Source organism: Cucurbita pepo, chromosome 9, assembly GCF_057944985.1.
Source record: "Cucurbita pepo subsp. pepo isolate OVF chromosome 9, ASM5794498v1, whole genome shotgun sequence".
Classification (NCBI taxonomy): Eukaryota; Viridiplantae; Streptophyta; class Magnoliopsida; order Cucurbitales; family Cucurbitaceae; genus Cucurbita; species Cucurbita pepo.
In genome coordinates, this window is record NC_141806.1 from 11,762,087 (window position 1) to 11,788,312 (window position 26,226).

General features: G+C 37.1%; 4 protein-coding genes and 1 long non-coding RNA gene across 6 annotated transcripts; 3 read left to right on the forward strand and 2 right to left on the reverse strand.

Moving 5' to 3' along the window:
- Positions 1-232: 232 nt before the first annotated feature.
- On the forward strand, positions 233-3,521 carry LOC111802398 (uncharacterized). The gene is made up of 4 exons (XM_023686746.2): positions 233-478; positions 1,116-1,421; positions 2,040-2,297; positions 2,987-3,521. Exons 2-4 carry the CDS (start codon positions 1,161-1,163, stop codon positions 3,356-3,358), a joined length of 891 nt encoding a protein of 296 aa, XP_023542514.1. The 5' UTR covers positions 233-478; positions 1,116-1,160; the 3' UTR covers positions 3,359-3,521.
- Positions 3,522-5,574: 2,053 nt separating this feature from the next.
- LOC111801433 (signal recognition particle 14 kDa protein) lies at positions 5,575-9,634 on the reverse strand. The gene is made up of 4 exons (XM_023685431.2): positions 9,520-9,634; positions 6,941-7,034; positions 6,733-6,842; positions 5,575-5,990 (listed from the first exon to the last, which is right to left on the reverse strand). The coding sequence occupies exons 1-4, from the start codon at positions 9,520-9,522 to the stop codon at positions 5,841-5,843; spliced, it is 357 nt and encodes a 118-aa protein (XP_023541199.1). The 5' UTR covers positions 9,523-9,634; the 3' UTR covers positions 5,575-5,840.
- A 5,113-nt stretch (positions 9,635-14,747) lies between these two features.
- LOC111801596 (pentatricopeptide repeat-containing protein At3g12770) lies at positions 14,748-17,979 on the forward strand. Of its 2 annotated transcripts, XM_087126750.1 has the most exons (2): positions 14,759-15,028; positions 15,450-17,979. In XM_087126750.1, the coding sequence occupies exons 1-2, from the start codon at positions 14,990-14,992 to the stop codon at positions 17,046-17,048; spliced, it is 1,638 nt and encodes a 545-aa protein (XP_086982876.1). In that variant the 5' UTR covers positions 14,759-14,989; the 3' UTR covers positions 17,049-17,979. The 2 variants fall into 2 exon arrangements, with proteins under 2 accessions (XP_023541395.2, XP_086982876.1); XM_023685627.2 differs by having other exon boundaries at positions 14,748-17,979.
- A 1,533-nt stretch (positions 17,980-19,512) lies between these two features.
- LOC111801406 (putative inositol transporter 2) lies at positions 19,513-23,935 on the forward strand. Its single transcript, XM_023685398.2, has 6 exons — positions 19,513-19,767; positions 20,193-20,263; positions 21,490-21,825; positions 22,439-22,546; positions 22,634-23,233; positions 23,318-23,935. Exons 1-6 carry the CDS (start codon positions 19,629-19,631, stop codon positions 23,798-23,800), a joined length of 1,737 nt encoding a protein of 578 aa, XP_023541166.2. The 5' UTR covers positions 19,513-19,628; the 3' UTR covers positions 23,801-23,935.
- LOC147791317 (uncharacterized) lies at positions 21,416-25,821 on the reverse strand. The gene is made up of 4 exons (XR_015422523.1): positions 25,615-25,821; positions 22,680-23,796; positions 22,431-22,602; positions 21,416-21,730 (listed from the first exon to the last, which is right to left on the reverse strand). It is a non-coding gene; the product is annotated as an uncharacterized LOC147791317 (long non-coding RNA).
- Between the last annotated feature and the right edge of the window lie 405 nt (positions 25,822-26,226).

The window sequence follows — 26,226 nt, forward strand, 5'->3', positions numbered from 1 at the left end:
GAGTCGGAGAAGCCGAGTTGTTAAGTTGAGTCTAAGTCGAGAAGCCGAGCTGTCAAGTTGAGTTGAAGCGTGCCGCAAAGCCAAGCCGAACAAGCCGCCACACGAGTCGAAGTCGAGCCATTTTTTGAGCTGCAGCTGAGTTAGGTCACGTGTTGGGCGCGTGCCGAGCGAGCCGAGGGAGGTGTGGGTTGGTGGCCCAATTAGGCGTGATAGATAACCAAAAGGCAAAGCCCATCTCCTCTCTCTCAATCAATCCATCGGCAGGCGGCAGCTTCTGAGACTCTCCGCCATATCCTCCATTGCTGCGTCTGCTTCTGCTTCTGCTTCTGCTTCCTTCTCTTTCACTCTCCACCTCCCTCTCCCTCTCCGTCTCTCAATTCCCAAATCCTATAGTTTCTTCGCCTCAGACTCCTTCCATTTCCAACCCGCTATGAACACTCAAAGGATTCTACTGGGGACTTTTGGCCGGCAGCATTAGGTAAACTTCCTTCTTTCTCTCCTTTCAATACGAACCAATTGATGTGATTGAGAGAACGAAACATGGAGAGGATAAGAGCGCATAACTCTGAATTCTTCCCTCTTTCTGTGTACTATTTAAGTTCATCTGTTGGAGAAAAGCTTTAGGTTTCATATTGAGGGGTTTGCGCCGCGCGCCTTCTCTGCTTAGTTTCTGTACGCGGCTAGTATACGAAAATCTATGCTGGAATGTCTTATGGGAGAGGATAAGAGGACATAACCAGAATTAATCCCTCTTTTTGTGTAATATAAGTACAATTTTGCTGGAAAAAGGCTGTAGATTTCATATTGAGAGGTTTGCGCGCTTAGTTTATGTACGCGGCTTGTGTAGAAAAATGTATGCTGGAATGTTTATGGGAGAGGATAAGAGGGCATAACTCAGAATTCGTCGTTCTTTTTGTGTAATATTAGTACAAATCTGTTGGAATAAAGCTTTATATTTCATATTGAGAGGTTTCCGCGGCCAGTGTAGGAAATTGTATGGTGGATGGATTGAAGAGAAGGGTAATTAAGGTTTAGATATGAATTGGGTAGAATAATGATTGAACAAACATTGAGATTTTTATGCTTCTTACATGATGTTGGAGCTTTGATGTCAGGGTGTTGGAGTGTGGCATATGATCAATTGAGGTGTTTATCAAAGGATGAGTAGCATGATGCAGATAACTGCGACACAGAATTCTCTCTGTCCCAATAAATCAATATGTCTTGTTTCTAAGTCGATGTATCCATCGTTCCTTGCTAGTCAGACACGAAGTGCTTTTGTGAATCCAAGTGCCAATGCATCTTATTTAAAGAAAGGTCTACCAGTATTGAAGTATGATCATCGGAGGGTTGGATTAAAACATCGGTATACCCCAATTGCTTCCTTGTTTGGTAGCAAGGGAAAGGACAGTGGTGATGGGGTAAGAACATCTCTTACTTTGTTGTCATTGCTGTCTATTTTTCAATTTTTTCTTTTACTATTTGTAAATTCTGTTCTTTGATGCTTTTTTCTGCCGGTAATACTTTGCCTAGCTCTCTTCTCTAACTAGTGGAACAAAAATTGTCTCTAACTAGATCGTACAATATGTGCTACAATATGTGCTTCTTGCAAATCTTGTGTGTCATTTTGTCTTCCATGAAGCAATGGTTGATGGATTAGTACACTTGTCGGTAACGAAACAGAACTGACTGGAAAGCTTAATGTTGTAATTTATGTTTTGTTACTGACAAGTGTTTTAGTGTATTCACCAATGCGTTAACTTTGAAAACGTCAGCTATTGCAGTAAGTTCTGATCATACTTTTGATTTTATGCTCTTGATTTTTGTGATATCGAAGAAAAAACTCGAGTGTCAGAATTGCAGCTAGTTTTGCAAGCAAGGTAGAACATCTTAAACATTGTGGATGGAGGATTTGGAGTGTTTTTTTCTTTTTTTCTTTTTTTCAAATGAGTAAATCTCAACTTTGGAGTTTGATAATTTGCTATTTATTTAAGAGGTATCTGCAAATCTAGATAGTAATGGTACCTTGTTTCTAGCAGGCTTCTCCATGGAAAGCTTTTGACAAAGTTGTTGAAAATTTTAAGAAGGGACGATCAGTAGAAGATATATTGCGACAGCAAATTGAAAACAAAGACTTCTATGATGGTGGAGATGGTGGAAGAACACCTCCAGGTGGTGGCGGTGGCGGTGGCAGCAGTGGGGGGGATAGCTCCAGTGAATCTGAGGGTCCTAGCATTTTAGGAATTCTGGAAGAAACAATGCATGTAGTTCTGGCGACCATTGGCCTTGTTTTAGTGGTAATGATCATTTTTTTAGCTAAGCTCTAGATGTGTAGCTACAACTTCACCGAAGGAGGCATACTATACGTATACTAGATTAGTAACCGCTGGATGGGTGATCCGGGAACAGCAACGGGAGAGGGCTCGTAGCCCCCCCCCCCCCCCCCCTCCCTCTTCCTCACGCCTATTTGTTCTCCCAGCAGTTTTTTTGTCCTCTCTTCTTAGTCAAGCTAGAGAAATTGCTATATCTTCTTCCATAGCTCTTAAAGGAAAAAGATTTTGTACAACAAACTATTGGCCTTTTTAGACTTGGCTTGAGTGTTGTAGCTTTCCGTGGATGCAGGGTTATATTCTTCACCCTCATCATTCGGCCAGCTCGACACTAAAAATTGAAGGTTCAAACTCAGTCCAAGTCCACGTCCAATAGGCCTAACGCACTGTTTGCCCCGGAATGGGCTAGACTCAACCTTAAATAGCAAGCTCATGGCTCAAACCTTGGATTTGGGTTGAGCTTGGATCAAGCCTAGGCTAGACTTCGGGGCCCTTCATGAAGCGAAAATATTCTCGAGGAAAATCATGTTTGGATACATTAGTAATATCTTAGTTGTGGGGAAATCTTAGGAACATTTGAATTGTGGGTTGTGTACTTACAAGTTAAGTTACAAAGCTTCACTTATGTTTTATTGTTTGAATGTTTGTTTGGGCAGTACATTTACATCATTGAAGGGCAAGAGCTGGTTCTATTAGTGAAGGATTACATCAAATACCTCTTCGGAGCAGACCAGAGTGCCCGCTTGAAGAGCGCAATGTACAGTTGGGGAAAGTTTTACAAAAGACGCACTCGAAAGAAGCCGAAACCTGATGAATATTGGCTGGAGAAAGCTATTCTGAACACCCCAACATGGTGGGATCATCCTGATAAGTACAGGTACGCCATAATGGAATATTTAGAATCTCAGGGTCAGCTAGAGAGTCCTGCATCATCACCATCATCACCATCGTCGTCGTCATCATCATCATCATTATCATATGACGATGAGGAATATGAGGAGTCAAATTCTGATGATGAACAATTCTGATTCCATTTGCTTTTAAACCAACCTTTTTGTTTTTGCTTACAACTTTGTTTTCTGAAATGCTAAATTAGATATGTTATGGGTTCTTGGTGTAATGATATACAACAGAACATGGATCTGCTTGGTCACTTTTTCACCACTCTTTAAACTGTTCTTGGTTATCTGATCTCGAAATGTTTCTGGGTGCTTGGAAGTAGATTAGTAAGAAAACGTGAAATTTAGTCGTGACGATCATTTTAAAGATGTGTGGAGTTAGACCTGTGATAACGGTGTAAATGGTTCGATTTGGTTTGATTCAAACTTTGGCCGAAGTTGATAAGAAACCAAAAAAGTAAACCGATATGGTTGAATTCAGTAAAATACTAAATTGTCGAGTGTATTTGTTGACTAGTATTTGCATCCGGTTTCAAAGTGTGAAACATCGCAAGAGAATGAATGCAAAAGTCTCTAACTAGAGTTGATTAGGGTCACATTTTACTTGTAGTATTGTTATTTTGAAATACTTAGCTTTACATTGTTATTTTCGCCTTTGATTATGGTCGTCTTCCTTCTAAACGTGTTTTTAGGTATTCATGGCATTTAGAAACCCTCTTATGTCATCGGACGTTGGGCCATTTTCAATCTTAAGTTCGTCGTCTAAGCATTAAATCTAAGTTCAACCGACTTTCTTTTTCAATTCTTAGATGAAATTAAAACGTTTCATTAGATGAAAAGAGCAACATGGTAATTTCACACCTCAAAAGTTCTCGTTGATGATCATTGTTGTCAAGGATGACATAGTCGTAAATATGTTGTAAAGTTTTTGTTGTGTCGTAAACCAACAAAAACCCTTTGAGCAGGTATCCATACAAGCATATGATGTGTAAGTGTGAATAGAGGCTCGTTGATCTCTCCTATTTGAATGAACTCTAAGTTTCTTAGGGGTGTTTGTACGTAATTTTAAAATTGTTAACGTTTATTTTCGTTGATTTTGAATGAATAAACAAAAAAATATACCTAATTAAGCTATTTAAAGATCATATTTTTAGAAAATTTCTCGTTCATGTATATTTTAGGAGAGTCTATAAACCAATATATTGGCACTATTTGTGTAAAAAATTGTGTTAGAGAAAAAAAAAAAGAAAAAAAAATTCTTCAATTATGCCTAATCATGTATTTATCTCATGATTAAAGGCTATGTTTTAAAATAATTTTGAATGACCATTTTAAAATCACTTCAAAATTATTCAACCTGTTCATATGAATGGGACTCAGCACTTACATGTTAAGAAAAAAAATATAGTCAGTCATTATTCTTACATGAATGAGACAAATAAAATATTTTGGTAGTAAAACTAAATTCAACCTACAAAATATCTGGGGAGGAAATGTTCGGGTATGATTCAAACACGTTTATCTTTCGGGTAGTTAACATAAGAATATTACGCCTCTAAGTAGCCCAAAACCTTGACAAAACTTCTGTAGCAAGGGTTGGGAATTCTATGTTCTCCATGAATGTACCAAAAAGTAATGAATTTACCAAAAAGTAATTCATCATTTAAGAAGAATGTTGAATGTATATTGAAAGTATGGCAGTAGCTGAAGAGTCCCACTTCTGCTTGCAAATGGATTTACAAATAAGGAATACATCTTCATTGGAATAGGCATTTAGGCCTTTTGGGGAAACCATAAGCAAAACCACGAGAGCTTATTTTCAGAGTGGACAATATCGTACCATTGTGGAAAGTCGTGATTCCTAACATAGTATCAGAGTCATACCCTTACTTAGACATGTCAATAGAATTCTCGAATGTCAAAAGTATAGTCAAAAGTGACTCAAGTGTCGAACAAATTATATACTTTGTTCGAGGGCTCTAAAGAAGGAGTCGAGCCTCGAGTAAGGGGAGGCTGTTTGAGGTCTCTAAGGTATACTTTGTTCGAGAGAACGATTGTTGAGGATTGTTGGAAGAGAAGTCCCACATTGGCTAATTAAGGGGTTGATCATGGGTTTATAAATAAGGAACATATCTCCATTCGGATGAGGCCTTTTGGAGAAGCTAAAAGCAAAACCATGAAAGTTTATGCTCAAAGTAGACAATATCATGTCGAGAATCATAACAACTGGTTCCCACACAACTGGGAGTTGTTCCCAAGTGAATCACAGACCGTTTCAACCTCGCAATTACACTATCTAAGCAAAGTATAACTTCAAGGACGAGAGATGCACAACTTCTAGACAATTCCACAGCAAAATCACATGTATATTTCAAATATTTTCTAAGGAAAAAGAAAAGGCTAAACAAATGACAGAATCAAGTGTTTTTCAATTCCTGAAATTCCAAAAATTCTACCTCTCCCCTTCTTTCCTCTGCATTTTCCTAGAAATCAGGGGGAAGCATAACACTCATCAGGTCAAAGGATCGAAGTCATTGTGAAAACAAAAGCGTAACGAAGAAAAGGAAGTTACCCTAGTTTGAGAAACCTACAAAAGCAAGAGAACCTCCCCTCATACTTTCCTGGGTTTCTTCTTCGAATCCTTCTCTGCCTCTGGTGCCTTCTTCCTGTCCTTCCTCTCTCTCTTTTTAAGAGCAGTCATGTGGGCTTTAAGAATGGTTGAATAGGAAGCTTGAAATCTCAGGTGGTCTTTTGCTCCAACCTTGCCAGTTCAAGAGAAAATGTTACAAATGCTTCAGATTCAAGAAAGTTAAAATAAAACGATGTTGAATAAAAATTAAGCAATAATAAAGATAATAAGATTTGAAGAATGTGAAACGGCGACATACTGAATGATGTTTTTTTTTAAAAAAGAAAACAGGTTATGCTTCTGTTTACCAAAAGGAATGAAACAAATAAAATTCAAGCAAAAAGAACTAATTCATAAAGAAGGGAGAGGGTGAAGGGACTCGAATTCGTATATTACATCTTCAGTATTAAGGCAAGATGGCATAAACATCGATCTTGAATGTAAAAGAAAAATTGAGGGAGCATTAGTATGAAGTCTATTCCCTTCCTAAATGCCAGAATATACATTCAAGTTTTAAAACTATTTCTTCATTACTGATCGTGTCTTTAAAATATATGCCATTGCATAAAAAAAGGCATAGACTAAATGTTAATTGGCATTGACAAGTGAACTGTGTCCGTCCTTGAGTAGAAGAATCTTTTTGATAATTGCCCCACTCCAGGATTGTATTGAGTAATAACACAAAATTAGAGTAAAGCATAAATAAAGTAAAAAAGAAACGATGTCCAAACACAGCATCCTTCAATTCAATGGATAGCAGCTTTCAGCCAGAGTAAATTTAGAATTTACTACAAAAACTTTGAATACCCAAGCAAAGATTTCAATTCAGGAAAAATAAATAAATAAAAAGCCTACAAGATGAGTCAATACTTACTGAAGTTGAAATTGTCTTCTTCCCATCAGTTGCACGGATGAGGCACCTGTACTCAATAGGTTGACCAGCAGTGGTCATTTTATTTCTCTGCACCTTGGACTTCAGTGACGCTACAACAATAAGAGATACAATATAGTTTGAAACTAATCAGATTCCTAAAGATTATCATAAAGATTCATTAAACTAATCAACAACCTGATATGCATACATCGTTTTAGAGTAACCCACACTGAACCCTTCTCGGTACTACGCTCAAACATGCTGGTAAGTTCATTGAGAAAAGGGTCTAGCTGCAGTAGAACCTAAAACAAAAGAAAGGGAACTTAACAACATCATAATCAAACCAAATTATTCTTCTCTTCATGAAACATTTCATGCTAATAGTGCACATCTCAGAATTGAGATCAATAATTCCATAAGTTAAGTAATTTTGTATCGTCCAAGTATCAGAAACAAATAATGGTAATTATGTATATCTCATTATTTGGACTGATAAATGCCCATAAATCAATTCAATTTAAGTATTGTCTAAGTCAATGTAAGTACTGTCCAAATTCATTGAGACAAGGACTAAAGTTGATATAGCAATTGTGTCTTTCTATTATTGTTCAGCAGACAGTATACGGTCGTCAGCTTTCCATTTAACTAATTATCCAGCCCTCTGATGTTGCTTGTCATTTTCCGAGTTACCTACAGCCATTCTATCAATCCATAGTAATTTCAGATTTGAATGCTATACAAGTCTGTATACCGAACTGGTGAGGAAGCACCATGATCCTGATCTGTACACATGACTTCTAAGTAGAATCTGCAAGATGTTGGCAACAACTTTCCCATGTGCAGTGAATTTTTGGCAACTGAACTCAATTCCAATAGTACGTTCTCTCTTTGGAGGAAACTCATAAGTGAAGTCCTGCTGGAAATCTGACATCTTTTCCAGTAGTTGATGAAACAGATGCTTTCAGTAAAGAAAATCCAATCATAGAAAATCTGAAGGCCAATGAGACAAGGGGCAGATTCAGATAATCCCATTGAAATGGGATTAATTTAGCACCCTTCTTTACTGCATGCGCTCTCATAATGAGTTCTTTCTCGTAGTCTCCTCGCTTGAAAGGGGAGATTTAACCCAAAAAAAAAAAAAAAAAAACAGAGAAGGGAGAAAAAAACTCTAGTTGACCAAAAAAGTGGAGTTATTGCAAAAATCATTGTGTATCTACCATACCACCCAAAGAAAAACACTTTCTGTAAAGTACTCTAGGCACTCCAGTTGTAAATTGAATAAGATTCACCCAAAAGGTCTAAACTTGTCATTAAAGATTCTGTTGTTTCTTTCCTTTCATATGTGCAATAGGTGAGCTCTAGAGTCAAATTTCAGTAAGGTCGAATGCAGCAGAAGGTTTTGAAACCCCGAAACAGAAACTTCCTGAATTTGGTTTGCTATGGTGGGTGCATAAAAATAGTGGGATCCCTTCTCTTTTGACGAAAGAATTTGTATTATTCAGTGATAATCAATGCCAAAGGGTTGATCTGGCTTTTCAACTCATTGATGGCTAGTTTCTCTATCAAACGAAGTTAGAAAACATTGGGGAACCTATTATGATGCTTAGGAGACATATCCCAACATCAGGACTTGTCCTTAGCTCAATAATACAGATTCAGATTTAATAACACAATTATTAAGTCCATATATGAACACATTTGTTGTACAACTGTGTCCTTGAGTTCTGAAAAATTAAATCCATACATGAAGTCTCGAGTGAGTGGGATCCTAAATCCTTTATCTTGGACCATTGGCTGAGACAATTACTAGGTTGCATGAGGAAGCGTTGGAAGAAAACCCTTGTAAGACTAATACAAAATATGCAGAAGCCACAAACAAGCACAAGTACACTAGCAATTTCAGGAGAAAACCGTAGGATGGTTCATCAAGCCCAATTGGAACTTATAACAAACTATGGGATACGGTTCAAATACCAAACAAATTACATATTTTTATAATTCAGTAACTCAAACTAAACAAAGAACCACCCCCTATATGAATCCAAATAGGCCAAGTAAACTCAATGGCCTGTCGGATGTTTATGGGGCAAATGATGTGATACAGCACTAGAATTCCTCCTATTTTAGTTTGGCCTGTACCGTCTGTGGTTAGGTATTTTTATTATTATTATTTTCTACCAGAAGGGAATCAGTTCATTAATTGGAAGTTTGCCATAAACCTAATAGCCATTGAAGAACTTGTTCTTGGAAAATTCAGCAATTCATTTTGCCAAATTTGAATGAGAGAATTGAATTTCTGCAATAGAATTGAATCCACACCAAGACTTCCAAGCAATAAATATCCAACAATGTGATCAATAATAAATCATAATTAGAGTCAGAAACACTACTAGCCCCAAATTTCTCCGCTTAAATAGAAAACCAACCATTGAAAAGGAAACCGATCCGACAGAAAGCCGTAGAAATGGAGAAAAGATGCAATGCAGTACACGGAACTTGAATTTCATTCATATGCACAAACTAAAAGAAAAACCCAAATTTACGATAAAAAAAAAAAAAAAAAAAAAAAAAAACATAAAAACACACATAAATTCATCCAAACAGGAAGTAAAACAAAGTTTTATCTCCTAAAACTCATCAAAACCAACATCGAGCCACAGAAATCCCGTCAATTAGGTCAAATTATGGCATGAAGACGAAGAATCAAAATTCGAATGCTGTAACTTGAATTAATCGAATAGTGTTCAGAATCAAGAAACGGGTAAGAGACAGAGAAATCGAAATTACCATGGCGATTGATTTGATGCAGATCTTGAGAAGTACGAGTAACCTAGAGGAATCAGTAGCGACGGAAGAGGGAAAACAAAATCGGTCCACTTTTAGGCTTCGATTAATATATGGCTTTTACAGTAATTATTGATGTGATTTAATTATATATAATAGATTTATTATTTTAATTAATTTCATATAGATATTTAGTTTATAATTTATTTTAAAATATTTATTTAAAAAACTATATGATATAAGTGTAACTCTAATTTTTTTAATCTAAATTATTTAATAAAATGTTATAAAAATTAAATCAATCAAAATGACATTAAAATATGATAATAAATATGGAATAAAAAAATTGTTAAAACTTAATTTAATTGCCATAGGCAACTGAGTTATCAAATTGTTGGGTCGGCTATATTTGAATAGCATAGCATAGATATATTACCATTATATTTACGGGTCTGTCTCCAAAAACCGACCAAAAAAGAATCATTAAATTTACGGGGTCTGTCTCCAAGAACCGACCAAAAAAGAATCATTAAATTTACGGGGTCTGTCTCCTCCAAGAACCGACCAAAAAACAATCATTAAATTTACGGGGTCTGTCTCCAAGAACCGACTAAAAAAGAATCAGTTTCAAGGTTATATTTTGTAATAGCAAAATAATTTTTTTTTTTTTTTTTTTGTTTTTTTTTTGTTTTGTTTTTTTGTAAGTTGCACGAGCACAAACAATATTTGGATGATATGAACTGACTGAGCTATACTAGCCATTTCCTTTCCTACACATTATCCTTATTGTCAATAGCAAATTTGAACCGGTAATACGAGGATTTATACCGGCCATTTCGTTTCCTACACATTATCCTTATTGTCAATAGCAAATTTGAACCGGTAATACGAGTATTTTCAGTCCTCTGCTGTACTAACTGAGCTATACCGGCCATTTCTGACATTATCTTTTGACATTATCTTTATTTATTTTCATTTTATTTTCAGGTAACAGGAAGATTTTGAAGATTTTGAGTCCTCACGCTCTGTTGTTCAAGTCTAACACATGACTAAAATTGAGAGAAATAATTTTGTAGAAATTTGAACTTGAAACTGATGTTATGGATCGAGATTCGTCTTCGCCAATTGAACATTGCTTGTGCGCCAATTGAACATTGCTTGTGCGCCAATTGAACATTGCTTGTGCGCCAATTGAACATTGCTTGTGCGCCAATTGAACATTGCTTGTGCGCCAATTGAACATTGCTTGTGCGGAATCTAAGCTTGTTCGACTACACACGCGGTCTGCACATGCATGTTCAATCGTCTGCGACACAACTGACTTGTCTTTACACTAAGCCTAGTCATTTGGCTCGACCTTGTCTCTGCTCGGGGCCAAGGTCTCTCAATGCACATGTCATCTCTATCTCCATCGACATGGTTAATATGTCTTGATGTCATCCCGAGTCTTGGGGGGTCGTAGGCCATCACAATTCGCTGGTCATGCCATCGAGAACGGACCCGCGTGTCGATCATCTCATTGGGACTTCCCAAACATCCATCCATCTGGGTTCTATCGAGGCATTAGCCCTCCCGTGCCCGTGTCATGTCATTTACGTATACCATGCTGGATAGGGGGTGTATGTAGGAACCTCCAACACGCGGGTTGGGGCGCAATACCGACACACTCGCCTGGTACTATCCTTGAAAAACCCATTTCAAAAAAAGTCGCTCGAGACACTCTCTCAGCACACTCAATGGCTCACTTAGACCATAGGACCGAGGGGGTGGTGGAGTGCTCTAAGTGACTTTAAGTTGGAAGAATTGTATTGTATGGTGGTGGTGGAATGCTCAAGTGACTTTATGTTGGAAGAATTGTATGGTCTATGATGACGCAAGTCCCATAGTCCCTACGTGCGGTCATAATGTTATGCTATATTTATGTATGCTTTGTGATGATGTATGAAGTCATATTATGTATGTATGTGATGTTCTATTATGTCATGATAGGAACAAAATGATGTATGCAATACTATGTCTTGCCATGTGAAGTCATGTTTAGATTACATGATGATGCAAGATGAAAGCCATGACTCATAATTGTATTATATGCTATGATTTTAAACCATGGAACCTCACGCATTTATGTATGTCATGCGTGTCGGGATAATTCTCTGTTATGTTAGTACACATACAATATTTATGTTTTCTATGATATCATGCAAATCTTTCCCGAATCTTTCCCTCTGTGGTGTCCGACGCGTCAATGCTTAGTCTAACAAAGCCAAGCCTAGGGGTATGTTTTCCATGATATCAGTGCATTAAAGTCGGCCATACTATGCCATCATATATGAGTGCGTAGAGGCCATATTATGTTGTTTTAAAGGATAGGTCCCATCAAGTATATATGTGTTTGCATTACCCAAACCCAACGGGCCATCACGTATTTAAGAGGTTATGAGTATTTAGGTCCCATTTAAAATATTCAAACCGTAAGTGAACCTACGTAGATTGCAGCTGCTAAGATATAGATGATGGTGATGCACGAATGATGATGAATTCTAGAGTGATCGTGAAAACTAAGATATGGGTGACGGTGAATGTTGTAGGTCATGGAAGACGGACATTGTTTTCGATTCAATTTCGTATTCTAATTTGAACTCGCTAGAAAGAGAGAAATGAGAGTTTTCAAACCCTTTTTTCATAAATTTTTTAGAAGGGATAAGTAGCCATGGCCTCTAAATCCAAAGCCCAAGCACCACAAAAACCCCATTACAAATTTACACCAAATCCCTCCAAAATCAACCTACAACATGTCTATACAACAAAAAATAAGAAACAACAACCGGAAGAACACGAAGAACACGAAGAACACGAAGAACACACAAACTCCTCCTCCCCACAAACTCACAGCTTCCCTCCGATCCCTCTTCCAAAATCGTCTCCAATCTCCGCCCATACTTCCCTCCCCGCCTCTCATTCAATACATAAACCGCCGGCGCCACCTCCCCCTTCATCTTCATCATCACTGCCATCTCACAAAATTTTCCCGTTAATTTTCCCACCAACCAAACAGATTGATTTTCCCGAGAAAATTCACCCAGAAAATCTTGTTTTGGGGATACAGAGAGGTGGACTGTGGGTATAAATAACGAATTTTCAAAGGCTCCTTGAATTTCTGGGAGGTTTGACTGGTGATGATGCTGCCACGTCACTCATTGACTTAGTCCTTGAATTTACCGTGTTATTACCACGTGGCATCAACTGCCCAACTGTCTCATGATCTCTTGACGCGTGGCCGTTCATAGCCGTTGGATTGATGACACGTGGTTATGGTTTAGCTTTACCGACCCATGGGAATTATTTTCGGATATTTCAGTTTTTTTTTATAATATTTTTAATTAATTAAATAAAGGCGTAATTAATTGGCACACGGAATTATGGCATGCTTGGCACACAAAATAAGATGGTCCTTATTCAAAAATTAATATTTAAAAAAAATTAATTACTGAATTTTATAAATAATATTTAGCCGCCAACTGTAGCCACGTGGCACCCCTCGTTTTCTGTTTGGCCGTTATTATTTTCATTGGGAAAAAGGTTGACCGTTCACGTTGACCATTATCGTATTATTGGAATTTGATTTAAATTTTAGATTAAATTAATAAAAATACTTTAAAAAATATAGTTATAATTAGTATTATTTTGAAAAATATATCTAAAATTTTAAAAGTGAATTGACATTTTTAACCTCCATAAACAAGCTATTTACATCTCATAAATATTTTTTTAAAAAATTTATTAGTATTTTTGAACGTTTAAAAATAGAATTAACAACTAAAAATTTTGAGTTGAATTTGAAATTTAACTGAAATATAATATTTAAATTTTAAAAGATTAAATTAATAAAAATGTCGGTCTAAAAAATATTTTTAAATTTTTAAAAGTTTCAATAATACCCTTAAATCATTTATAGAATAAAGAAATATGGTAAATTATAAATAATATGGAAATAACAATAAATAAATAAAAAGGAAGAATAATAAATGAATACAATATATTTGCCTTAATAAATGATCAACTATCCTTAAACCCCCGCAAGCTGAGCGTCGGATTTGAACGAACATGAAGCTTGGGGATCTGAAAAATTCAAAAAGAGGTCGATAAACATTTTTTGTGAAGATGCCAGCAACTTGGAAATGGGAAGGGACATATTGTGTGCGAAGCTTGGCAACAATAACAAGTTGTCGAAGGAAATGATAATCTAATTCAACATGTTTGGTCTGCCTGTGAGAAACGAGATTAGAGTGTTGAAAGGAAGAAGATGATAAGAGGATTCGAAAGCTATAGAGAAGAAAGGATCAAGGTTGTTAAAGAGGTCTATTACCATGAAAATATTTACTGAAACCACTCAGGTAGATTGTGGTAGAAGTTCTCTATTTATAATCATTTATAAAAAAATATGGTAAATTAGAGATAATATAGAAAGGAAGAATAATAAATGAATACATTATATTTTTCTTTTATTTAAATATGGTAAACATAAACGGTCAACTATCCTTAACACTTACCACCCTTCGTTTTGGATGGAAATCGTTACACTTTGTTTTAATAATATCCGTAAACTTTTAATAACGTTTAAAAAATAGGCTTCAACTTTAAAAAAATTTCAATAATATATTTCAACTTTTTTTTTTTTAACAATTCAAAAATACTTTATATCTCCGTACTATATTTTAAAAGTAACCTTAACATCTTTTATCTTTTTATATATATATATATATATATATATATATATATATATATATATATTTTTTTTTTTTTTTTTTTTTGTATATTTTTAGACCAAATGTAAATTTGAATAGTAGTAAGAAAAAATATTGTGGGAGGAAAGTCGGAATACTCTCTCCAGTGGTATGAAGCTTGTTCGGAAAGTCCAAAGCAAAGTCACGAGAGCTTATGTTCGAAGTGGACAATATCATACCATTGTGGAGAGTCGTGTTCATCTAACATAATATCAGATCTATGCCTTAAATTAGCCATGTTAGTAGAATCCCCAAATGTCGAACAAAGGACTCCAAAAGAAAAATGAGTCGAACCTCGATTAAGAAGAGGTTTATAGTGTACTTTATTCGAGAAGAGGATTATTGAGACGTTTATAAGTAACGAATACTGTCTCTATTGGTACGAGACATTTTGGAGAAGCACAAAGTCAGGAGGACTAGTGCCACTCTGGAGAGTAGTATTCAATGGTCAAAATCATGGAACATCTTGAATGGGGGAGAAATTCTGGAACATTGACGCGTTCTTGAATTTGAAAACGGAACTCCGAGTCTCATAGCATTGCTAAAAATGCACCGCCGCTTTCGCCCAACATGTTTCATCTTCAACGATCAAAACCCATTACTCAAAGTCCCATTTTCCGTTTCAAATTCCCGAATTTTCCCGCCACCCAATCAAGACTGTTCAACACGCTTTCATCTCTGTTCAGTCGATGCAAATCTCGTCAACAGCTCCAGCAAATTCACGCCAGGTTCGTCCTCCATGGTTTCCACCAAAACCCAACTCTCTCTTGCAAACTCATTGATTGCTATGCGAATTTTGGACTCCTTAATCTCTCTCACCATGTTTTCAATTCTATAATCGATCCCAATTCGACTCTTTACAATGCTATTCTGAGAAATTTGACTAGATTTGGTGAATATGAGCGCACCCTGTTGGTGTACCGAGAAATGGTTGCTAAGTCCATGCACCCGGATGAACAAACTTACCCTTTTGTTTTGCGATCATGTTGTTGTTTGTCACATGTTGAATTTGGGAAGAACATTCATGGGTGTTTGATTAAGCTTGGTGTTGATTCTTATGATACGGTTGTTACTGTTCTGGCTGAGATGTACGAAAAGTGCATTGATTTTGAGAATGCCCACCAACTGTTTGATAAAATGTCTGTGAAGGATTTGGACTGCTGGAGTTCATTGATGTCAGAGGCGCCTCAAAATGGTAATGGGGACGATATTTCCCTGCTCTTTGGGAGGATGAAATCAGAGCCATTAGTGACAGATTCACTCACATTTATCAATCTCTTGAGGTCTGTTTCGGGTTTAAGTTCAATTCAGCTTGCAAAAATTGTTCATTGTATTGCAATTGTGAGCAACTTATGTGGAGATTTGTTGGTAGATACTGCCGTGTTGTCTCTTTACTCCAAGTTAGGTAGCTTAGTAGATGCTCGCAAGTTATTTGAAAAAATGCCTGAAAAGGACCGTGTTGTATGGAATATAATGATAGCAGCTTATGCTCGAGAAGGACGACCAATGGAATGTCTCGAGCTTTTCGAGTCCATGGCACGATCCGGGATTAGAGCCGATCTATTTACTGCGCTTCCTGTTATCTCTTCGATTTCACAGCTGAAACGTGCTGATTGGGGCAAACAAACCCATGCCAACATATTGAGAAATGGTTCAGATAGTCAAGTTTCAGTTCATAATTCTCTCATAGACATGTACTGCGAGTGTAACAGCTTAGATTCAGCTTGTAAGATCTTCAACTCGGTCACAAACAAGACTGTAATTTCATGGAGTGCTATGATCAAGGGGAATGTCAAACATGGTCATGCTCTCATTGCTTTGTCTCTGTTCTTCAGGATGAAATCGGATGGGATTCAAGCTGATTTCATTACAGTGATCAATATCATGCCTGCATTTGTTGACATAGGAGCACTTGAAAATGTAACATATTTACATGGGTACTCATTGAAGCTAGCCCTGACTTCCCTGCCATCCCTTAACACAGCCCTCCTAATCACCTATGCAAAATGCGGGTGTATAGACATGGCCCAGAGGCTATTCGAGGAAGAGAGAGTTGATGACAAAGATTTGATAATGTGGAACTCCATGATCAGTGCTCATGCCAACCATGGAGATTGGTCTCAATGTTTCAAGCTCTACAATCAAATGAAGTGCTCGAATTCAAACCCAGATCAGGTAACATTTCTCGGATTACTAACAGCGTGCGTCAACTCCGGTCTCGTCGAAAAGGGAAAGGAGTTTTTCAAGGAGATGATTGAAAGTTATAGCTGCCAACCAAGTCAAGAACATTATGCTTGTATGGTTAATCTCTTAGGGAGAGCTGGGCTTATCAATGAAGCTGGAGAACTTGTAAGAAACATGCCGATCAAACCCGACGCTCGAGTTTGGGGTCCATTGTTGAGTGCTTGTAAGTTGCATCCTGGGTCTAAGCTTGCGGAGTTTGCGGCCGAGAAGCTCATTGATATGGAGCCGAAAAACGCAGGGAATTACATATTGCTTTCGAACATATATGCTGCTGCAGGTAAATGGGATGGAGTGGCTAAAATGAGAAGTTTCCTTAGGGATAAAGGGTTGAAGAAGACCCCTGGTTGTAGTTGGCTGGAGATCAATGGCCGTGTAGCCGAGTTTCGTGTCGCTGATCGAACTCATCCGAGAGCCGAAGATATCTATGCCATTCTGGGAAACCTTGAACTTGATATCAAGGAGGCTAAAGAAATGAGTCCAGAAAAACTGGGTACTCTTCTATAACACTTCTGCATCCATTTTTTTTTATAAATGTGTTAAAGAATTGAGAAATACCAATCGAGTATCACACCAACCACAACTTCCTGCTTTCAACAGCTTCCAAACCATCGTCATTACTTCCGAACCTTAAACAACCACTACTAGTCCTAAAGTCACAAATTACAGTCCCCGACTAGTCCATACATCACCGCAAGTCGCAAATCTGTGAGCCTAGCATTAACAACCACAACTTCCTACTTTCAACGGCTTCCAAACCATCGCCATTGCTTCCGAACCTTAAGCAACCACTACTAGTCCTCAAGTCACAAATTATAGTCCCCGACTAGTCCATACATCACTGCAAGTTAGCAAGTCTGTGAGCCTAGCATTAACAACCACAACTTCCTACTTTCAACAGCTTCCAAACCATCGCCATTGCTTTCGAACCTTAAGCAACCACTACTAGTCCTCAAGTCACAAATTACAGTCCCCGACTAGTTCATACATCACTGCAAGTTGCAAATCTGTGAGCCTAGCATTAACAACCACAACTTCCTACTTTCAACCGCTTCCAAACCATCGCCATTGCTTTCGAACCTTAAGCAACCGCTACTCGTCCTCAAGTCACAAATTACAGTCCCCGACTAGTCCATACATCACCGCAAGTACCAAGTCTGTGAGCCTAGCATTACCACTACTTGCAATAGTCCCACTAGCTTCTATTGGTACTCCACTCTTCCGCAAACCAACCGTGTTTAAGGAAGGATTTTTCCGTCATGACTTTAGATCCCAACTTTAGATCTCATTGGGGCTTTTGATCCCACCTATGTTTGTTGCACTTTCAATCCCAATTCCATTTTTCATTCTTAACAAAATGATAGGTTTAAATCCATTTATTCTATTGATGTTCTACAAAGTTGATTATATTAATGTAAATGATCTCATTTCATCGGTATTGGTATTATTATTTAATTTCAAGCAGTTGCATAATTGATTATCAACTTCATATCATAGAGAATGGGAAATAGCTACTCAACTCCGAACTTGAAAACTCGAAAAAGTTACTAATCAAGTCGCCTATGGTGGCATGCTTGGGCTGCAAGTACCCGAAAGCGTGCGTGGAATTGGCAATGGCATTGTGTCTATACTACAATTAAGGTTAAATTACAAGTTTAGTACCTAAATTTTCATATTTTTGTCTGATGGACGTCTTTGAAATATAAAAAAATGTTAAATTAATAAAAATACCTATAAATTTTGTAATAATACTCTTGAATTTTCAAAAAAGTTTAAAAATATATTATTATCGTTAGTTTAAGATGGAAAAACCGTAAGTATTTTATTTCAAAAGTTTCGTTAATACTTTTCAACTTATTTATTGTTAGTACTATGTTTAAAAGATACCCATGAAATTTTAAAAGTAACATTTAAAAAAATCTTATCATCAACATATGGATGAAAACCGTCTGTCGACCCCTCATAGAGTATTTACAAACAGTGTAATGTGTTTAGACGTGTTTAGTAACTTTGGTTAGGTCAGATATTCAAAATTCTTAAAAATTTTAGTACTTAATTGTAATATTATATTCTATAAAAAGAATTTGTTCAATAAAAAATGGATGAAAAGAATTATTTAATTTGCTTGTAATTGGGACCTAAAATTTGGCAATTTTGTGATTGGGACCTAATACCAAATGGTGATGTAATTGTATTATTGTATGAGGGGCAAATAATAATTATTCCATTTTATGTGACTAATTAATTAACTCCAACTCCTCATTGCAAAATAATTCAAATAAAAACTTTGTAAGTGTAGCACGAGCAGGGCCACTTTACTTTTATCTACAAAAACAAGTATAGCACGTGGCTTGAGTATTTTAGAAATACTTAGTAACCCCTCTGTTAAGGTTAGGTAGTGCAAACACACGTATAAATGATGATACCTATCCTTTAAAACAACATAGCATGACCTTGACCTCTTTCCAGTTCTGGACAAGGTTGAATGTGTAGTACTTCCCCACAAACGGCCCATATGCACACATGGACCCACCAGACAGGCTCATATATGTACCTCCTCAGCTTGGCTTAGTCGGGCTCAATGCATTAACACGTCGCTAGACGCCACGAAAGAAAAAAGCCCGCATGATATCATAGTGAACATAAATATCGAAGGTACGCATCTGTATGAACATAACATAACAGGAAAGTATCCCAATGTATATGACATACATAAATGCATCATCTCCTTCTTCCTTTCCTTTCATTCATGACATAGTACATATATGCGTCAGGTATGTATAGTAGTCCTCATAGAACAAAATCAACCTTATGATACATATACATTTGGTCAAACGTATCATACATACATATGTATATATACACAAATTGATTCCCTTATCCATTTGGTCAAACATTCAAGTGCATAATGTCCAAAATCAGCCTGTATTCATTGAATGAAACAGAGACAGAGACAGAGACAAAGACAAAGAACATTGACTTCTTTGTCTTCCGGGAAGCAGGAAAGAAAAAAAGACATCATTTTTGTCTGTAATTTTTGTGGGTTTTGGAGGGGAAGTGTTTGTTTTGTTTGGTGTAGAGGGAGAAATGGAGGGAGGCTTCCATGGAGGCACTACTGATGGGTCGGCTTTCAGACAATGCTTTTCTCTGCTCTGGAACAATCCTTATGTTCTTCGTCTTGCTTTCTCTGCTGGAATTGGTGGCCTTCTTTTTGGTTATGACACGGGTAATCTTCTTCTTGTTTGTTTGTTCTTGCGAGAGAAGTGAGTGTCAACGAGGATGGTGAATTGTGAGAGGAGAGTGGAACGAGTGTCAGCGAGGACGCTAAGCCCTTAAGGATGTGAATTGTGAGATCCTACATCGATTGACGAGTGAAAAAAGTGCCACCGAGGATACTGGGTTTCGAAGGGGTGAATTGTGAGATCCCATGTTAGAACGAGTACACGTTAGGCCTCGAAGAGGTAGATTGTGAGATCCCAGATCGATTGGAGAAGAGGGTGGATTGTGAGATTGTACGTCGATTGGAGAGGGGAACGAAACATTCTTTAGAAGGGTGTGGAAATCTCTCTTTATCAACATGTTTGACGGGAAGTCCAAAAGAGAAAACATCGTTCGATATGATGATTTGGGATGGTGTTTATGTTTTTGCAGGAGTGATTTCTGGAGCACTTCTTTACATAAGGGATGATTTCAAGTCGGTGGACAGAAACACCGTTTTACAGGTTCTTAATTAATCATGTTTTTCTGTTTTTTTTTTTCTTGGAAGGAACGAGAAGAAATTTCTCCTCATTAGTAAAATAGGGCCGAATACGAGGATTATATCTTCGTTCTATCCCTTTTTATATATATATAAATCTCTATTGCTTGTGATCGGTAATTTATTTTTGAATTGCATATCAATATTTTATCATTTGAGGTAAGACAATTATTTCAACCATATTCAAATTTGTAATCGTCCTATTTTTTCATTTTTTATAACCTTAGTCCATTTTCTTCACTTTATTTATCGTGATGTCGATTTCAATAATATTAGTTAAAGTATAGAATTAATACCGATTACGTATCAAATATATTGTTAATAAAATTCATAGTCTAAGTACTATTTTTTTATTATGTTTTTTTTCTCCATTTTTGCCATATATTCAACCCTTGACATAATCTTGTCAAATTTTTAGACAATTTCCTAATAAATAATTGTTCCATCCATTTTGAAATTGGTATTTAATGATTTGTATTTTTTGTGACGTCATTTTTTCATTTTTTATTCTATGAGCAAATTTTAAATTCAAAATAATCATTCACATTAATGACATTAATCTTGACATTATAAATTAAAGTAGTTAATGGAAAAAAAAATTATGGTCCATGAAAAAGAGAAATTTAGAACATAGAATTTAGTGAAATTTGTGTAGTTTTTGTAGTTTTAATTTAATTAAATTTAAAATAAAATAATGCTATAGATTATTTTTAAATCATTAAAATTTTTAATATCATACGCATTTTTTTTAGAATAGGTATTTGAACATTAAATACTTTCTTTACTATAATCAATTTAAAAATTTTATTCATTTTAATTTAATAAATTTAAGACAAATATATATATATATATATAACCCATGAGGTTGATTTGTTTGTAACCTTGTAATTTTGTAGTTTAGATTTGGAACCCGACCAAACTAAACCTATCCGAATCTAAATCAATAGCGTTTCCGATGTGTTAAATCTCGAACAACCCAACTCATCCTAATCAATAGGTTTCCTAATGTCTTAAACCCCTATCCACCCAAATCCAAATTCATAGGTTTTTCAATGCATTAAATCTCGATCAACCCAACCCAACCCGTACTCAAATTCAAATCAGTAAGTTTTCCGAGGCATTAAATCCGATTCGTTAGCTTTTCCTCATTTAGAAGTGCAGCTGAAGTCTTGGTGATGATGGTATTGACAGGAAACCATAGTGAGCATGGCAATTGCAGGGGCCATAATAGGAGCGGCAATTGGAGGATGGATGAACGACCGATATGGAAGGCGAACTGCAATTCTCATAGCAGATTTTCTCTTCTTCATTGGAGCTGTGGTCATGGCTGCTTCACCTGGCCCTTCCCTTCTCATTGTCGGTCGGGTTTTCGTTGGCCTTGGTGTGGGAATGGCTTCCATGACCTCCCCTTTGTACATCTCCGAGGCTTCCCCTGCAAAAATCCGTGGTGCCCTTGTTAGCACAAATGGTTTTCTCATCACTGGTGGCCAGTTTCTATCCTATCTCATCAACCTGGCTTTCACCAAGGTAAATCAAGTAAACTATCATTTGTACATACTTTCTACTACTAAATGTTAATCTCTGCACCATGTTAGAAATAACGACTCTCCACAATGGTATGATATTGTCCACTTTGAGCGTAAGCTCTCATGACCTCACTGCACCTTCCAGGCTCACAACTTCTTTGTTCGACATTTGAGGATTCTATTGACATGGCTAAGTTAAGGGCATGACTTTGATACCATGTTAAGAATCACGCTCTCTACAATGGTATGATATTATTCATTTTGAGCATAAGCTCTCGTGGCTTTGCTTTGGGCTTTCCCAAAAGACCTCATACTAATAGAGATGTATTCCTTACTTATAAACTCATGATCATTTCCTAAATTAGCCAACGTGAAACTCTCTCCCAACAATCCTCTAACACACCATTATACGTATTCCTTTGATTATCAAAGCCATTTCACAAGTCAGAACAAAGGGAAACTACTTTTGAGTAAGATAATATGCAAAAGATGAACCATTTCCTTCATACAAGAGTGACGGATGAACTCATAAAGATATCTTCAATGATGGAGATATAGCTTTTTCTTTCACAAAGAGGAAATTAAAGACTAAAGGATAGAGGGTACCCATGTAGGCACCGGGGACATGGCGGTGGATGCTCGGTGTTGCAGGTGTTCCAGCGCTCGTGCAGTTTCTCTTAATGTTATTTCTTCCAGAGTCACCTCGATGGTTATACCGCAAGGTGATAGTATGGCTTTTCCTCAAGTAGTTGGTCTTCATAAATATGGTAGTGTGAAGCTTTAAACATAAAAGATATCTGGTTGAACAGGGAAGGTCAGAAGAAGCTGAAAGGATACTAAGAAAAATATACTCACCAAATGAGGTAGAGGCAGAGATTCAAGATCTCAAGGACTCCGTTGAAGCAGAGATCAAGGAAAAACAGTCTTCTGAGAAGATTAGTATGATCAAGCTATTGAAAACCAAAACGGTGAGAAGGGGACTTTATGCAGGGGTTGGACTCCAGGTTTTCCAGCAATTCGTGGGCATAAATACAGTTATGTACTACAGTCCTTCTATAGTGCAGTTGGCTGGCTTTGCATCTAATGAGACAGCACTCCTGCTTTCACTGGTCACTGCTGGGCTCAATGCATTGGGCTCCATTGTGAGCATATATTTTATTGATAGAACAGGGAGGAAAAAGCTTCTAGTCATCAGTTTATTTGGTGTCATGATTTCTCTTGGCCTTCTATCAGGAGTTTTTCATGAAACAACATCTCATTCTCCATTAGTGAGCACCAAAACCACTCAACTCAACGCCTACACCTGCCCCGACTACAGTTTGGCCCGAAAAACTGCTTCTTGGGACTGTATGAAATGTTTGAAAGCCTCATCTCCAGATTGTGGTTTCTGTGCCTCAGCAGCTAATAAGGTAAAAGCAAGCACTAATCTGATTGAGTAGGAAAAAAATACATAAGCTGCATAACATTTCCTGACACCCTTTTGTTGTTTGCAGCTATTTCCGGGCGAATGTTTGGTTTCTAACGACACAGTGAAGGATTTGTGCCTCGGTGAAGATAGACTGTGGTACACTAGGGGATGTCCTAGCAAATTTGGATGGCTTGCACTCATTGGTCTTGCTCTCTACATCATTTTCTTTTCTCCAGGAATGGGAACTGTGCCATGGATTGTTAATTCAGAGATTTATCCATTAAGGTATCGTGGAGTCTGTGGAGGAATAGCAGCCACTGCAAATTGGGTCTCAAACCTTGTTGTTGCTCAGTCCTTCTTATCTTTAACACAATCAATTGGGCCTTCCTGGACATTCCTAATATTCGGATTGATTTCAATAGTAGCACTTATGTTTGTCCTGATATGCGTGCCTGAAACGAAGGGCCTTCCGATTGAGGAGATTGAGCAGATGCTTGAGAACAGGGCTTTGCATTTGAAGTTCTGGGAGAAAAGGCCAGATACATCGGAAAAAGGCCAAGGCGCCTGAAAAATCAGTGTAAAAGTAAGTATTGTACAAAATTTTATACAAGCATACTTGGATTCTAAAGGCTTAAGGTTTACTTGTATCAATAGACACTAATGTGGCAACACGAGTATAACTGTAAGACACCTATTATTATCATTCCTAAGGTCGATAGTTCGATCTCCCACTCTGTCATTCTCCTAACTGTGGTTTTGGAATTTGCAAATATTGGATATCAAGGGAAAAGACAAATATCTAGAACATTTACAAGAACCATTGACTTAAATTTAAATCATCGAACAATCCAAGTTTTGAAAATTGTAAAAAGTAGTTTTCAAAAACTAGGTTTTCCTACAAATGATGAATCCTATGGTAGATAAATTATAAAAAATAAAATAAAAATAAAAAAAATAAAAAAAACAAGCAAAATTTTCAAACCAAAACCTAAATATCAGATGGTTATCAAATGGGCCTAGATGTAGATAATTCAAAGATGGAGTTGGAAATATGTTTCAAGGAATCAGTTGGTGTTTGCTCCATTAAGTGAATCGCATTGTAATCATTCCAGCTAGGAGCCAAAAACTCACACGAGCATGAAAAAGAAAATACCAGAGGACAGAAATAGAAAGTACCTCAAAACCCAAGGAACAGCCAACGAAAATTGTATCCCCTGATCCCATCTCCTCAAGGAAAACAGAACCAAGCAGAAGGATGGGTGGGATGGAGATGCAAGCTTGAAATGAATGCCCAAATGTCTAACGGTCAGATCCTACATCAGTTGGACAGGGGAACGAAAAATTCCTTATAAGGATGTGAACACTCCTCCATAACAAACGCGTTTTGAAACCACAAGGCCGACAGCGATACGTAATGGGTCAAAGCGGACAATATCTGTTAGCGATGAGATTGGGTTATTACAAATGGTATCAGAGCTAATCACCAGGCAGTGTACTAGCAAAGACGCTGGCTTGGCCCCAAAGGAGGGTGGACTGTGAGATGCCACATCGGTTGGAGAGTAGAACGAAGCATTACTTATAAGGGTGTAGAAACCTCTCCCTAACATACGCATTTTAAAACCGTAAGGCTAACGGCGATACATAATGGGCCAAAGCGAACAATATCTATTAGTAGTGAATTCGGACTATTACAGACTAACTCTATGCAAAACCCCAACAAAATGTGCTCTGAAAAAAATTACTGATAGAAGCACAAGTGAGAATATGTCACCAAATAAACTGATGGCTACAAATTTTCTCGTCTAGTTGTGTCAATCGCTCACAGTAGAGGCCAGAGCATTGACCTCAACACTAGAGTCTATAACTAGTGAAAGCAGTGTAGTTTCATTAGATACTAAACTATAGTATAGTTGTAGTATACAACTACATTTAATGCCATTAACTGCAGAAGAAACTAAGCTCCAATCCCTAAAATGAAATCCACTTCTCATAGCTTTGGTTTTCAATAACTTAATCAAACTAATCTTCTTAGTAAACTCTTCACCTTCCACAAAGTCCTTGAGATTAATCTTAGCCAAGACAAAAAATGAATACAAACTAGACAATTGGTATCACATAGACAGTAACATTTAAGAGAATCCCATTCACTTGAGTTTTGGATTGTTCATTAGGAGAGATTAGATCGCTTGATTTGACAAATGGGAACTAAAATTGAAATAGAAACCTCGCCATTCAATTTCTCCATCTCGAAGTTTTTCATTCTTTAGTTTTCTACTCCAATCGACAATCACGTTGTTCGAATGAAATATTCCAAAAAAACAAAGCTAATGAAGATAATTCATATACGAGATTGGAAATATGTTCGAAGAAATGCGCTAATACCTGCTTCTTTCTGTGAATTACATCGAAATGATTCTAGCTGGGAGCCAACAACGCGCACTCACTGAGAAAGGAAATACCGGGAGAAAGAACAAGAATGTACCTTCGAAATCCGAAGAACACTCTGCGAAGATTGTGTCCCTCGATCCCATTTCCATTGAGGAAAGAAGAATCGGCCGAAACAGTGATGGGGAAGAAGGTTAATGGAAGCTTTCGTTGATAAATTCGCTAAATTAAAATAAAAATATTTCTCATTTTTTTGCATTTTTGTTTATAAATTTTAATAATACATTTAAATTATTAAAAAACTCAACGTCTGACATCACAATTCACCCCGTTCAAGGCCCAACGTCCTCGTTGGCACACCCCCTCGTGTCTACTCCCCCTTCAAGGAACAGCGAGAAGGACCCAGCGACCTCGCTGGCACACCGCCTCGTGTCTGGCTCTGATACTATTTGTAACGGCCCAAGCCTAAGCCCACCGTTAGCTGATATTGTCTTCTTTGAGCTCTCTTTCGAGCTTCCCTCAAAGCTTTAAAACGCATCTACTAGGAAGATTTCTGCACTCTTATAAAGGGTGTTGTGTTCTCCTCCCCAACCAATGTAGGACATCACA